General features: G+C 41.8%; 2 protein-coding genes across 3 annotated transcripts; one reads left to right on the top strand and one right to left on the bottom strand.

Annotated features, from left to right (window-relative positions):
• The first annotated feature begins 2,315 nt into the window (after positions 1-2,315).
• On the top strand, positions 2,316-6,046 carry LOC147796497 (uncharacterized). Its single transcript, XM_087147339.1, has 2 exons — positions 2,316-2,555; positions 3,756-6,046. Exon 2 carries the CDS (start codon positions 3,801-3,803, stop codon positions 4,614-4,616), a length of 816 nt encoding a protein of 271 aa, XP_087003465.1. The 5' UTR covers positions 2,316-2,555; positions 3,756-3,800; the 3' UTR covers positions 4,617-6,046.
• A 2,916-nt stretch (positions 6,047-8,962) lies between these two features.
• Positions 8,963-11,781, bottom strand: LOC147796498 (trypsin I-P1-like). 2 transcript variants are annotated; one of them, XM_087147636.1, is made up of 3 exons: positions 11,292-11,781; positions 10,375-10,501; positions 8,963-9,831 (listed from the first exon to the last, which is right to left on the bottom strand). In XM_087147636.1, exons 1-3 carry the CDS (start codon positions 11,342-11,344, stop codon positions 9,661-9,663), a joined length of 351 nt encoding a protein of 116 aa, XP_087003762.1. In that variant the 5' UTR covers positions 11,345-11,781; the 3' UTR covers positions 8,963-9,660. The 2 variants fall into 2 exon arrangements, with proteins under 2 accessions (XP_087003762.1, XP_087003761.1); XM_087147635.1 differs by having other exon boundaries at positions 8,982-9,831; positions 11,263-11,777.
• Between the last annotated feature and the right edge of the window lie 4,255 nt (positions 11,782-16,036).

Below are 16,036 nucleotides of genomic sequence, written 5' to 3' on the forward strand. Positions count from 1 at the left end.
ATCTAATTGTTTCACCGGGGTGAAGAGTTACTTACATCAGATGCAGACTGCGAAATGTTGTGGACTAGCCTCCATGTCGTAGGTCGTCCTATGCTATACATATGAGCCTTTTACAGAAAACACCAAAACTCAGCCACTACAGATCAAAAGCAGCTCTCAGATCTTGAAACTGCCATTGCAAAATTACCTACCAGTAGTCAACTTGAATTTTCCTGGCTGGAGACTTCAATTTGCCTGATGTTGACTAGTCAAGTACGGTAACTGCTTCAAACCAGGGGGGAGGTATGCTGCGATCAGCAAGCAGATGATAAACATTGCCGACGATCACAACTTACACCAAGTTGTTACACACTGCACCTACACGGAACAGCCACATATTACACTTAGTGTTTGCAAATGTCCCATCACTTGTGCAAAATGTACACATATTACTGGGGATATCGGATCACGACATTGTATTGACAGAATTCATGTCTTCTCACCACAGAGTGAAGCAACAGCGTAGAAGAATCTACCTTATCAAAAAGGGGAACTTTGAAAGCATTAAGAAGGATCTAAATAGCTACTCAGATTCAATCGACGATAACACAGTTAAAAAAGCAAGTGTCAACGAATTATGGGAGGATTTTAAGTCAACCCTAACATCATCTATGAATCAGCACATTCCTCCAAGATTGGTCACACCAAACAGAAACTTACCCTGGTTCAAACACACACACAAAAGACTGAGTATACGTAAAAGGAAAGCATAGTATGACAAGGCGCGACACACCGGATCAGAGACAGAGACAGACTGGGAAAACTTCCGCTCACTGCGTAAGGCACTGGATCGTAGCCTGAAGAAATAACGCAGTAAATACCTCTGCACAGTTGGATAAAACTTGTCACCAAAAATCACAAAGGCTGCATCCAAATCTCTTGTGTAGAACTAGGTCTAGGTCTTCGCTCCATTGGAAATGCGTAGAGACGGGTAGACGACAGACCTAGCTCTGAAAGCCCGTTTCGGACACGGCCAAAGCTCAACTGATGTTGCTCCATTAAAGACAGCAACCGGAATAGAAGCGTCTCCCCTAGATAAAGCTAAGGCCCTGAGCAGTCAGTTTCAATCTGTCTTCACCCGGAAAGATTGTCAACTCCTACCTATTTGTAGAAGTCAAACACCTCCCTCCATGGCCCCCATCAAAATTACGACACCAGGTATTATATCAAACCACTTAAAGAGCTGAAACCCCACAAAGCAAAGGGTCCAGATGGAATGCTACCTTCAGTTTTGAAAGAGTGTGCTGACAGCATAGCCCCATTACTCTAACAAATTTTTCAAAAATCTATCGATACTGTGAGTTACCCAACGACTGGTTAAAAGCTAATATCTCTCCGATATTTAAAAAGGAAACCGTGACCCAAGTAATTACCAGCCGGTCTCACTGACGTCTATACCGTGCAAACTAGTAGAGCATATTATCTACACAAGTGCCATGGACCATTTTAAGGAAAACAACATCAAAATTTAATGAAGACCAACATGGCTTCTGTAAGGGGCAGTCATGCGAAACACAATTGGCGCTGACAATTAACGACCCAGGAAAAATACTTGACTGCCAAGGTCAAGCAGATGTCATCATAACAGATTTCAGCAAAGCTTTCGACACAGTTCCTCACAAATGTCTTTTCCTGAAGTTTCGACAGTCAGGTATCACAGGAAACCTAGACAGCTGGTTTGATAGAAAGTCCTTCGATCTCACCAGGAGGACACAATCCGTTGTTTTTGGCTGGGGTTTCTACATCATCAGTCAGGGTACAATCTGGAGTCCCTCAAGGCACTGTCTTGGGGCCTTTACTCTTTATCCTTTACATAAATGATCTCCCTGTAGGTATAAGATCCCAAGTACGACTTTTCGTCGATGACTGCATTCTCTATCGAGAAATCAAATCTGAAGAAGACAGGGTGGTCCTTTTTTCACCTCACATCAAAAAGGATTGTTACAAATACTCATATCTGCCAAGAACCATAGTTGAGTGGAACCTACTGCCAACAGACGTACGACAAGTAACTAAAGCTGACAGGCTGCAGACATAATTAATCAACATGGACCTAACTACTTTTATCGGAGGGCGCACCACGACACACCACCAACAGTGTATCTCATTTGAGGAGTTTGGTTTGCAGAACCAAGAAGCCTTGAAGAAGAAGTTGCGCGTTAACTTCCGGTTGTGATTGTGCTTGTGCAGTGGGCGTGGTTTAAACTGAAGTGACGTCACATTTACGAACCGGATATACAGTGTCCAAGCCACTGACTCGTTTCAACCTGTACTGTCAAGTACGTGTCATTCCGTGAAAAATAATGGCACCTGTTTACTGCACTGCTTGCTGCTTTTTTCTGCGTGAACAGAAAACTCTGTGCATGCAGTACAGGCATGATACTAGGCCTACAATCACTCATGTACACGTGTATTTTGTTACGCTTACAAAGGGTTAAATTTACATAGTATAGGCTTGAAAAATCTTGAAAAATTCAGACCCTGTGCGTTCATCGTCAGGTACTAACGAGAAAGTGGTAAGTTAACACTGTGGTTTTTCAGAAAGGGTACTGGGCATGCTGGGTCAGTGGGTAGCCCCACTAGTGTGGCACGGACTCTCACTCGAGCGGGAGTGAGAGTCCGTGCCACCGGGGCTAGGTCAGTGGGTAGGTTTCATTTTTTTTTCATGGTTCACAAAGTTTCAGAAACTATAGGCTAGGTACTTCAAGGCTGCTCTCATTGGAAAATATTTTTAGACAGTGGAATATGCGTCACCAGTAATTTACCTCAGGAATCAAAAACAGATGAGATAGGCCGAGGCCTACTGAGATAGTTTGATTTATTAAACTTCATGTGCAAGACCCTGCCTGAGCTGAGGCCAACCGTCATTCATTCCTCCCCACTGCCTGTGCAGCGTGCTCATGAGTAGGGAAGGGCAAATGTGTTTCACAGTTTTCAAGAAGTGGCTGTTCTAAAACCCCCATCGACCCCCAAGACACGTCCGTATACATGTATACAGCCACTGATTCCAGTCACGCACTCACTCATCATTTTTAAGATCACAATTTTTTTTCGTTTTGGAATATTTTGAACGAATATATAGGCCCATGCAATCACAAGCGAAACATGGCCTGGTCGAAGAGCTGTTTTGTGTAGGCCTTGAACTAGTCGAGGGGGTTGAAAAGTTTAGGTAAGGTCGTGGGGGTCACGAGAGAGGTTTCAGAGTAACCTCACACTGAGCCATTGTCACGCAAAATAATGTGGGTTATCCCTGCTCTGTGGTGAAATTCAGTGTACATGCTATCTTAAAGTTAATTTTTTACTCTCACGTTGTTGATGTGTTATCATGCAGATTCGACATCCCATGTCATGAATTAATAATGGATTTTTATACATCTGCTAGAAAACTGACTTTGGAGCTGCTTGGTATTTCAACGGCACTTGCCCAAAATGAAGTGCATGCAAGTTCATTCATAAAAACGTACAAGTATCCGCTGATCCCCTAACTTATTTTCCAAGTTTTCCATTGTAGACTTAAGCCAAAAAGATGCTATATTACAGTTTAAGGAATGTCTCAAACATGAATTTCATTCAGCGTTTGTTTTATTGTGTGGTAACTTCATTTCCCCTGTTCTTAAACAGTGCTATCCTTAGTTGTCACTCCTAGACCTTTATGTTATTCCCTAGTCCTACTGTACTGGAGATAATTATTTTCAATTTTTTTTCATATTTCACAGGCTTTTGCTTACGTGTGACTGATTTGTGACCGTTAATCGTTGAGCATGGCCGAGCCGACGCCGTCCCAGCATCGCATTTTCTGCTGGTCAACTCCCCGTTCCCTCTCAACAGCCCTCATGAAATGTCTGTCGACAACAGAGGGTGCTGTGGCCTGGCTGGAACCGTTCGGCACGGCAGAGCATTTTGGTCCTGAGGGACGCCTAGCACCTCCTGAAGAGGTCCCTGCCGAGCCTGACTACAAGCATGCCTGGATTCAGGAGAAGTTGGAGGGTGACTTTGAGGGTCACAGCTTGGTCTTCGTGAAGGACCTGGCCTATGCCGTCTCGGACAGGCTGCAGTTTCTCCCAAAGGGTTACTGCCATTCTTTCCTGATCCGCCATCCGCTGAAGAGTTACATGTCCTATTACCGCTTGTTCGAGAAGATGTTTGGAGAGGAAGGCAGCGCTCACTTCAAGGGCTGGCTGCCAAGGAAGGGGTTCGGGTACGGGGAGCTTGCAGAGCTCGCTGATTATATTGAGCAAGACCTCGGACAGCCGCTGGTGATTGTTGATGCTGACGACATCCTGAGACAGCCGAAGGTCATGGTGGAGAAGTACTGCCGCGCTCTGAGGCTGCCATTCTCCGATGCCATCCTGACCTGGGAGCCGGGTATCCCCAAGAATTGGATCGTGCCTAAGTCAGTGAGAAAGGCAGAGGAAGACTACCATTGGATGACCACAGTGTTAAGCAGCCAGTCGTTCAACAGCGGTCATCAGACAACTATCAGTCAAGATGAGGTGCCTCAAGTCGTGCGAGAGATGCTTGAAGTCGCTCTGCCCTTTTATGATAAACTTTACGCAAAGCGTCTACTCCCATCTTAGAAAGATTTGTTACTAATGTGGGAAATCAGTTACTGGAAATAAATCTATCCACCCTGATCTCACTGCGGCTGTGAATGTTCACGTAAACATAATGCAGTCCATCACTGGAATGAATATGTATTCTTTATTTGGGTAGAATAACTTGAATAATTTTATTATTTAGTTGCTTGGAAATTAGTACTAAATCCTGGTCAGTGATTGTTGGATGTGAACTATCCTAAGCAGTAAGGGTGAAGGCACGGATATAGTTTGAAAAACTTTGATGGGGGTGCATTTTCTTCTTCCAGAACTTATGCGATTGCTGGATAGCTGAGCCAAAGACACTGTACTCTGAGAGCAGGCTCCATAAAAGCCAATATTTTAGTTTAAGACTGCTTCCTTTGGCCGGGGAAACACTGGAAAAGAAAAGGGGGACACTTTGTGACTGGTGAATAATTTTTATTTTCCGGGTAACTCATTTATTTCTCTATCTTCAGTTCACATTCACATAACACAAGATATACTAGATTATTCTGAACATTATTAGAACTAAATATGGAAACATAATCACCAAAATTAGCGTCGCGGTAACCTCACTCTTGAAAAAGTCCAGAGTATAAGTCCCACTTTGAACTAAATCTTCGATTATCATTGTTTACAATAGATAAATGCTTTTCACAGAGACAGTACAGCTTAACCTCCTTTTTAAAAACTAAGATAGAGGGGAGTCTATTGTTCATCTTTGCTTTATAGATATTGAATCTAGCACATAGACATTTTAAATTAACACATTCTAAAGTAACATTAATATTACCAAATAGCATAGTCTGATTGTCCAAGTACAAACTTATACATTTTTTCTCCTTAATCCATGAAACTAGAGAGGACCAGAAGTTTCCTGAATAAGTTCAGCTACAGAAAAGATGAATTAGGCATTCTTCCACAGTTTTACAAAAAGTACAAGTGTTGGAATCAGCTTGTTTTATACACTTTGGCAATTATTTTGAGTCAGATCAATTTCAAACTTGGTATAGTAATTAACCATCATCAGAAGATATGCCCTAAACTTTTTTGTTATTGCGACGTCATCAGGGGTCACGTGACCTCAATTCAAATGTTCATTCTGTACAGTCTAATAACTAGTAAACATTTGACCGATTTATCTCAAATTTGGTATGCACATAGTCAGGGACGTGTTATAGATGAAAATTAATATCTTGACCTCATTTGACCTTTACTTCCGGTTTGACTGGAACTTGTATTTTAACACAAGTCGTCATATCTCATACACTATTCGTTCATTTGCAGTTATATTTGGTTTTCATTGTACATGCCACTTTTGCAATTATTTGTAATCCAATTTATTGCAAACTTATGGTACTTGTTGACAGTCATCAAAAGACAATAAAAAAACATTTTGGGAACAGCTATGTGTTTGTTCACAAACACCACCTCTCGTTTGGTTTGGTTTTCTATTTCCATTTTGCAACATTCACAAAATTACATTGAAAGGTATATTGGTAAAGTTTTTGAAGTTATAAATTGTTTCATTGGTATTGCCCTAACTGGTCTGGTCTTATTTTTTTTTTCACTACCTGACGAACAAAAGTCCAATCTCAAAAATGAACGAGCCAAGTTGTCTCGCTGTGCCCAGAGATCATGCCCAACAACCCCCCTCCACAATATCGCGGTGTATTTCTTGTCTTTGATTGCGTTTTCCTCGTATATTTAAGTTTTAAAACAATATTCTCTAATCTAGTTAGCCTGAGGAAATGTGATGACACTCTAGACGTTAATGGGGACGTGAATGCTTCAGACTGTAGGCCCAGCCTCTCACTCGGAAAAGCTGATGGCTTTGCACAGATTTTAGTGAAGGAAATACGTCACAAGGGGGTCACAGCTAAAAACACGCAAAGCATTGTGGGTCAATTCTGCCTGGGGTGCGAACTCACTGAGTGCATGACATAAAGGCTTTTATTGATTCGATATTTTGTCTTCATCTTCCTCATTGCTGAAAATATCCTCATTTTAATTTATTCGTAGGTCCAAAATTGATCAAGATGACCAATGATTTGAAATATATCGCCAAAAGACACGTGATCAGTGATGAGAAGATACATTACCATACTGTGATTGCACCAAGGTCATGTCTTATCATATAGCTGACCCTTTACTCGTGCCAAGGCACTGCCCTTTGCTTACAGGAATTTATAACCTTGCGGTCACAGGTCGTGGGCAATGAAGCCAATCACAGTGCAAAGCCATCAGCCCCTGTCCCAGCGCCCTTTTCGATTATAGCAGGCACGAAATGGGTAGAGGGGTACAAGTCCAATCCCTGTACACACTCCAGCCTATTGTCACTTAACACATCCCCCTAGATGTCTGAAAAGAATTCCTGGGATACCAGTATAACAATAACCAACACAAAGGCGGGGGGGGGGGTCCACTCTGTCCCATAGTTTGCTTCATATGTTTTCGAGCGCTGGGCGACGAGCGAAGCCCAGTCTTTCTCTCAGTCAGCAGTGAGGGCGTCTTAGGACACAAAATCCATTTGCAGATGTGACCAGTTGACAAACCATTGTCAACCGTCCCATGTTTAATGTCACTTTTTGTTTAGTGTGCCTTTATAATTAGTTGAAGTGCGCCCTCTCTCGTCATGTATAACAATACCTAGCTCTGTAGGAATTCAGCGCTGCTTTTTGTATACTGTAAGTTGTAGTGTTGCGTTTGTAGGAGTTATATAACTATTGCATATTTAGAGTTCCGCTGTTGGGGTGGGTCAAGTTATTTGGCTCATTTCTCTCTATATAGTGCGTCTTGCCGTGTAGCTTTGCTTTTCTGCCTTTCGTCTTGCGAGGTGCACTTCTTCTACGTCACGTTAGTGTCTGCTGCACACTGCATTGCATTAGTGTGGGATACACATCTCCGTGTGAAGTTCACACATTGATATTGATAGTGCTCCTAACTTATGATGTTGTGAGCTAGCCTAGTCCGGGTGTAGTCCCGATACTTGTAAAATTTGAGTTTGAAACTCGGCAGTATGGCGTGGTGGCAGAGGACACATGGTGAGTAAGCACTTTCTAATTTTTCTTTAATAACTGTTCGATTATACATTGTACACATTTAAGTCTGCATTTTGCGCTTTTGTAGGCACATTATGGAACTATGTCCTGTTGAACTCTAATTTGCTTGAGGTAGTTTCTTGCAAGCATCTTTGCATATTGCCCAGAGATATCAATACTTTTGAACATTGTACACCTCAATAAAAATGAGTGTTTGATCATATTTAGTCAACATCCTTACCTTATAATGATTTGTTTCAGTGTTATATTAAATGTTTAATTCTGATTTACAGTGACCGACCTAGTCCTCCTGTGGACCTAGCACTATCGTACATGTACATGTGTAGGTCATCCTACGCCACCTTGTAGCCCTTCCATAACATCTTGAGTAAGTTAATTTTGGTAGTTCGTATTCTCAACAATATTACTGGTGGTTGTGAAACATTTAATTCCTTATTAAACTGATTAGTGCATGTTGTTAAAAAAGATAAGGAATGTAAACCATAAATTAAAAAAGTGTGCTGTGGCAGGGCCGCATATTTTATGACTTAAATGCAAATGAATCCAGTATATGCATATAACTGTACATGTACTTCTAATATATATGATGCTGGGTCACTTACACAAATGTATTTTCAATTTAATTTACAGATGGTTCCATCATCATATTGACTGTCGTTTATTTTTGTGGGTGTTTTGGGGGTTTCTTAAGGTTATTCTGCTTAACCCTCCTATGCAAATGTCATCTGGTACAATATTTTGAGCAGTCACTTTTGCCTGTCAAGTGTCTGGTCTAAACCTTCAGTGTTTAACCACCCATTTGTATGATTTTTATGATGCCTTCCCACTGGCCTGCTTTCTGTTTGATAAATCTTGGCCAGTCAGGTGGTTAGGGTTGGGTAGTTTGTGCATGGGGGCCAGCCAACAAAAATACATGCCAGGTTGCGCCAAATTGGATTTGACCGTCCTTTGACTGCACCAACATTAATAAAGGGGGTTAACGTAACTTGGATTAATCTGAATTAATTATTGAATGTATATGTAATTCTTCTAATTTTCAATTTTAATTAAATCAGCAGTCTATTTTCGTAAATTTTTTTTTTAAATTTCTTTACTCTGCATCCCTGTTTCCTTAATATCTTGGGTTATCCACCACCCCTCTCTTCGGTAAAATTTAACCACTCGGTAACACAGACATTCTTAAAATTGAGGCTAACTACAACTGCAGTCTGGACACACAGCAAAATAAAACGTTTCACAACCAATTTTTTTGGGTGTTTTGTTTTGCCATTTTATTATTTTCATTTTATTGTTGCCATGTTAGGCTTATCACCTGACTTGATATCTTTCTTTGATATACTGGAATGTTGACCTACACAGAGGTCGCTGTTCAGCTTTACTACAGTAAAGGAAAAGACCTCGTCTAAATCATTGTGTCTTGGTGTAAGCCTTCGCCGATTACAAGCGGGTGGGCACATGCTTCCAGTAGACGTCGCCATTACTCCATGGAGACCATCCTGGACACAATTTAACTTTGGACGTGTCTGATATCAGATTTATTTGTAGGTACGAACTTCCACGTTTTTTCAACATCAAAATGCAAAGAACAGTTTGATTCGATTCACAGAAAGCTGAACCTTTTGGTGCCCGATGTTTTGCCTCAATTACTGCCATGGATGAGCCTGATCAATCGAGAATCAGGGTATGCGATGGAGCAGATTACTCAGCATTGAACATAGCCGTTTTCCAATACTCAACTTCGTCTCTGTCTCAGGCTTTGTTCCCAAAACCAATCCCCGATACGCTACAGTAATGAGTGATTGAAGGCTCTCACCTATCATAAATCTTTGAAACGGCTCACTAATTACTAAGAAGTTTGTTTCCTTAACATTACTCCCTATATTGTGATTTTAAGAGGGGGGAAAAATAATAGAATCACTCTCATAATCGAGAATCATGCATATGCCAAAGAATGCTGACTTGGGAGCGCCTAGCATGTCACTTCATTTGACGTCGTACTGGCGATCCAGGAGCAGTAGTAGGCAACTCGGGTGTACACTCCGGGGTAGAGGATTGGCGCAACCCCAGCCCCAGCTGACAACTCCCACGAGTGTTGTGCTGGGGAAGTGCGAATTAACTTCGAAGTCGCTGACAAGTGGACCACCGCTATCACCCTAGAAAAGAACGAGACCAACAGAAAACGTGCACTTATTGAATGTAGAGGCGGGGACCGTTCCGATTTGTTGCATGACTTGTCAGGGGCGGATCCGGGATTTTCCAGCTGATGGTTCAATCTTTTTCTAAATTCGTTGAAGCCATTTATTCTCTTTGTGTTGTCCTCAACCGAACACGCAAAGAAGATTGCTCCATTGTACATTTCAGGTTAAGGCAACCTGTAGGTTAACAAAATAATTAAAAAAAAAAAGGAATGGATGGCAATAAGTGTTGGATGGGGGAGATCCCTCCATTAGACACGCACCCACGCCTGTATATTTTGGCGAAAGTACGTTCAAGTTGGTGATGTTGGCCCGGCGGGGTGTCAGTCTTACCCAAGACCCGGCGAAGAGTGATTAGGAGCCAACTTGTGAAAAGCGTTCGGAAATGCAGATTGAAACTGAGTCTCTGGGAGCGCTGCACTGGAGAGTCAGATCAGACTGACCGGTATATCTGTCTTCTCTGTCGTGCCTTGCTTTTGGGGGTGACCGCGGTTTTCCTACCTGGCAGGAGTCTTTCCCGGATGCTGCTGCGCATACCATGTTGTCTTTGATTCTTCCTTGCTGTTGCATGTAGTGTGATTCACTCCGTTTGCCACCGCCTGTCTCAGTGTGGTCGGGAAGTATCCGGCTGGAAGATTGAACATGAATTGAAGTGAATTATTACACCTTGTCAGAACATACCCCCCAGCTCCATATGCTTTTCAGAGTAAAAATCCTTTGTGTCTTGTCTTTTCCATAATCAGACAGATATCCTTTGGTGACTTTTCGAACCAAAAGTATACCATCCGCCTCGAGCAGAATTGCCCCCTCATCGCTTGAAAAGAGCCATGAATGTTGGTCGGAGTATTCTTTTTGTTGGTATGATGCGACTGCAACACTCATCTTTCCAAATCATTTGTGAACCAGCGATGCGCAGTTAGTACAAAACACAGACATATAAATGTTTAAATGTGTGTGGTATAAAAGGAACCTACATTGCTAAGGAAAAAGCCCCCTCTCTTGGTCCAGCTCGAGACCCACAAAACTGAAGAAAAAATTCGCTCCATGTTCTGCTTGGTTGACTGTCGACTATACATTGTAAAACTAACGGACAACGATGGTAACGACAATGCCATAGACCGTACTTGCCGTATATGGGGGACCTAATTGCAATTACGTTCCCCAACGTGGTAATTCATCTGAAAACGTTAAAGTTATTGAGAGAACTAGACTCTATTCCAGGATTTCACATTCCGACCCGCTAAAATCACCTGTATCACCCATGAGGGGTTTTTGTATAGACCTACAATACGTTCAGGAATATGACTGAAATTGGTTCTCCAGCGAATGCGGACTGTTACCAAAATTATACTTCCATATATCTCTAGCAAAGACAAGAGCACGGCTTACATGACAGTTTACCCCAGCCACTCACTAACAGCTTCAGAAATGTCTGAACCAGCACTGGCAAGCTTGATGGGCTGTACGGCATCCGACAGGGTAGCTGGTGCGTCTAGATGAATCAGAGATATGTCGTTGGAATGCCATGAAGGGTGACCGTAGCCCTTGCCTCTTATGATCTGTTGCCGTTTGCTAATTTGTGGCTATGTGTATCCAGTTCGTAAGTGACTTCGTCTCAAAGGAGGACGCACCACGATTTGCAGGCTCCCATGACGATCGCTGAAGTACACATGAAACACAACTCGTATTCTTGGATATGTTGCAACTGTGGCCTACCTAATTTTTCCAGCATAGGCCTACTGTGTTCAGCGAATCTGACGTTGACTTAGAAATTTCAAAGCCTTTCCAACTTCTTGGTTCTGCCGATGACAAGATTGAAAGTTATGACACGGATACTACAGTAGGCAGATCTTTACTTTCATCAACTCCGGAAAAGAACAAGCCAAGGGATAAAAAACTAAGAATTCCAGCACATCAGACTGGGGAACAAAAGGTCAAAACAAATCAGTAGTGGGGGGGGGCCTATTGGGTACACTTTGACCTTGAAATATGAAAAGGTCACGTATGATAAATATGAATGAGGATAGGGTGAAACCTTGAGTACAATTTGACCTTGGGTGGGGGTATAACAATGGAGTAGGGGTAGAAATACGGTACGAATTGACCCTGACTGTAGAGGGAGAATATGAATATGAATGAGGATAGGGTGAAACCTTGAGTACAATTTGACCTTGGGTAGGGGTATAACAATGGAGTAGGGGTAGAAATACGGTACGAATTGACCCTGACTGTAGAGGGTGAATATGAATATGAATGAGGATAGGGTGAAACCTTGAGTACAATTTGACCTTGGGTAGGGGTATAACAATGGAGTAGGGGTAGAAATACGGTACGAATTGACCCTGACTGTAGAGGGAGAATATGAATATGAATGAGGATAGGGTGAAACCTTGAGTACAATTTGACCTTGGGTAGGGGTATAACAATGGAGTAGGGGTAGAAATACGGTACGAATTGACCCTGACTGTAGAATATATAAAATATATTCTTTTCATTGCTCAAATCTCATTGGTAATCTCATTGGACTGTGTAGGCTTGGCGTTTTCTTCCCTCTGCAATAAAGAGACCAATTGAAAAATATGAAATTTGTTTTGAACAATAAAAATAGGAGATCAGTTTGAGCAATGAAAAGAATATATTTTAACAATGAAAAGATCAATTTACACCTAAAAATAAAAATCAATTTGAACGATAAAAAGAACAATTTGAACAATGAAAAGAGTAAAAGAGTAATAAAACGAGTAAACGAGCAATGCATAGAGTAGTTTGAGCGATAAAAAGACCAATTTGAACAATAAAACAATGAAAAAAAATAAACAATGAAATATGCAAATCAGAAGTAGTACATACGTGTATATTTAGGATATATGGAACGCTTTCACTTGTTTCGTGTCATTTAAAGGTCATCCTTCGCAGAGTCAACATGAATGGTATTTATACTGCCAAGCCATATGCCTGTCACCAGTGTGACAAATGCTTCGGACGGAAGTTTAATCTAGAGAGGCACATGGAAAATATCCATGGTGAGGAGGAATCAGACATGAATGAAGCTGACGAAAACTCGGATTCTGTTGAGGAGGTCGATGACGAAACCTCGGATGAAGACAGTTCAGATTTGGAAGACAATGCCGCCTACCAAGATTGGATGGCTGAAGCTAGAGAAACACATAGGGAGATGAGGGATGAAAAATATGACAAGTACGTCAACGAAGGCATGGATGAAGATCAAGCCAGGCAGAAGGCAAACAGAAAGACCCTCTGGGCCGTCAAACAAGACTTTTTCGACAACTATAAGGAGTTCCTGTCAAGTTACCTATATTTGAGGGAAAATGAAACTCACAAGGACATTGTGGATGGTGGATGATCTCGATGGAAAACTTGATAAAGGCATGGACGTCAACAAAGCCTTGAATAGAGTTTTGCCTAAACATGCTGAAAAATTTGCCGGACTGTTTCATGACGAAGAGGAGCATGCCTAAAAGATAACAGGCTGTAGAGACAAATTGTTCCAAAAATAATGAATACATGTAATAACTCTGATTTCAAAGTTAACAAACTTCCGGTAATCAACTTTGTAGTAATTCTTAAAATTACTAAGATAATTATTGTAAAAAATCAATGATGAACAACGGGAAATAAAACGGTACCAGTACAAACCTACCAGAAACCAATATGTGAAGTCCATTGAATTTGTTTTGTGTTATACTTATCGGTATGACTATCGAATGATAATTTTCAGGTTGGATATTGGCCGGAACTTCTGCACAATATTCCACAGCACGACGAATAAATTTACCCCTTTGCTACGTATTAAATATCCCAACTGACGTCATGCCACCCCCAGAACTCTTAATTTTATATAATGCTGTATTTTACATTTAGGTTCCGCAATAACGAACAACAGTAATGCTCCACTCTGACTGAATTTGTGAAACGTATACATGTACAGGGTAACGAGACGTAAAACACTCTAGTTCAAAGGATTAAAAATTCAGCTAGGGACAATAGAGTCTTCTTCCCGTATCGATCGAATCTCGGTAGCCATAGTAAGCCAAACCCAAAGACCCCTAGCATGTGCGCGCCCTCTCTTCCTTAGTGTCCAAAGGTTAAGTCAGACCAACGCTCACTTCCAACGTACACAATGTAATCATTAATACAATAGTCCGCCGACACAGCTCAGCCACTACATACAGTCTATTATCTAGAGATTATCTCTCTCATTAACCGGCGGCACGAGCTGTCTATTGTGTAGGGATTATCGCTTCCTACTCCTTATTACCCCTTAGGATTGCCTGGTGGGCCAGTCCGTATACCATCACACACTGTATGACTCATCCACTATTTTTTATTATCAGCAAGGTCAAATTGTACCCAAAGTTTTTAACCCACTATGTTCATATTCTCCCTCTACAGTCAGGGTCAATTCGTACCGTATTTCTACCCCTACTCCATTGTTATACCCCTACCCAAGGTCAAATTGTACTCAAGGTTTCACCCTATCCTCATTCCTATTCATATTCTCCCTCTACAGTCAAGGTCAATTCGTACCGTATTTCTACCCCTACTCCATTGTTATACCCCTACCCAAGGTCAAATTGTACTCAAGGTTTCACCCTATCCTCATTCATATTCATATTCTCCCTCTACAGTCAGGGTCAATTCGTACCGTATTTCTACCCCTACTCCATTGTTATACCCCTACCCAAGGTCAAATTGTACTCAAGGTTTCACCCTATCCTCATTCATATTCATATTCTCCCTCTACAGTCAGGGTCAATTCGTACCGTATTTCTACCCCTACTCCATTGTTATACCCCTACCCAAGGTCAAATTGTACTCAAGGTTTCACCCTATCCTCATTCATATTCATATTCTCCCTCTACAGTCAGGGTCAATTCGTACCGTATTTCTACCCCTACTCCATTGTTATACCCCTACCCAAGGTCAAATTGTACTCAAGGTTTCACCCTATCCTCATTCATATTTATCATACGTGACCTTTTCATATTTCAAGGTCAAAGTGTACCCAATAGGCCCCCCCACTACTCAAATCGAACAACTTGTTAAAGGTTTCGAACATTAACTTCCAAAGCCTACGAAGCAATACTGTAGAGTTCCGATCATTACTTGAGACAGAAGAACCTGATGCAATTATTGGTACAGAAACATGGCTACAGGATGGGATCTATTCTAGTGAGTTTCTTCCCACATCATACCAAGTCTTTCGTCTTGATTGCATTCCGCTCGGATCTAATTGTCCACCGGGGTGAAGAGTTACTTACATCAGATGCAGACTGTGAAATGTTGTGGACTAGCCTCCATGTCGTAGGTCGTCCCATGCTATACATAGGAGCCTTTTACAGAAAACACCAAAACTCAGCCACTACAGATCAAAAGCAGCTCTCAGATCTTGAAACTGCCATTGCAAAATTACCTACCAGTAGTCAAATTTTCCTAGCTGGAGAGTTCAATTTGCCTGATGTTGATTGGTCAAGTACGGTAACTGCTTCAAACCAGGGGGAGATATCCTGCGATCAGCAAGCAGATGATACACATTGCCGACGATCGCAACTTACACCAAGTTGTTACACGGAACAGCAACATATTAGACTTAGTGTTTGCAAATGTCCCATCACTTGTGCATCGCTGTTGCTTCACAGAGTGGACCAACAGCGTAGAAGAATCTACCTCATGAAGGGAAACTTTGAAAGTATTAAGAAGGATCTAAATAGCTACTCAGATTCAATCGACGATAACACAGTTAAAAAAGCAAGAGGAGGATTGTAAGGCAACCCTAATATCATCTATGAATCAGCACATTCCTCCAAGATTGGTCACACCAAACAGAAACTTACCCTGGTTCAAACACACTCACAAAAGACTGAGTATACGTAAAGGAAAAGCATGTGACAAGGCACGACATACCGGATCAGAGACAGAGACAGACTGGGAAAACTTCCGCACACTGCGTAAGGCACTGGATCGTAGCCTGAGGAAATCAAGCAGTGAATACCTCTGCACAGTTGGAGAAAACTTGTCACCAAAAATCTCAAAGACTGCATCCGAATCTCTTGTCTAGAACTAGGTCTAGGTCTTCGCTCCATTGGAAATGCGTGGAGACGGGTAGACGATAGACCTAGCTCTGAAAGCCCGTTTCGAACAC

Source organism: Acanthaster planci, linkage group LG16 (assembly GCF_054643075.1).
Source record: "Acanthaster planci isolate LZ-2023a linkage group LG16, COTS_SCS, whole genome shotgun sequence".
NCBI classification, from domain to species: Eukaryota; Metazoa; Echinodermata; class Asteroidea; order Valvatida; family Acanthasteridae; genus Acanthaster; species Acanthaster planci.

Bases quoted from the DNA above. Each gene is read 5' to 3' on its own strand.
- LOC147796497 (XM_087147339.1), top strand. From the start codon at position 3,801: ATGGCCGAGCCGACGCCGTCCCAGCATCGCATTTTCTGCTGGTCAACT.
- LOC147796498 (XM_087147635.1), bottom strand. From the start codon at position 11,344: ATGCCGTACAGCCCATCAAGCTTGCCAGTGCTGGTTCAGACATTTCTG. The intron at 10,502-11,262 runs GTAAGCCGTGCT...TCAATCTTCCAG, and splicing joins TGGCTGGGGTAAACTGTCAT to CCGGATACTTCCCGACCACA. The intron at 9,832-10,374 runs GTAGGAAAACCG...GTTCTTTTCTAG, and splicing joins CCGGGAAAGACTCCTGCCAG to GGTGATAGCGGTGGTCCACT.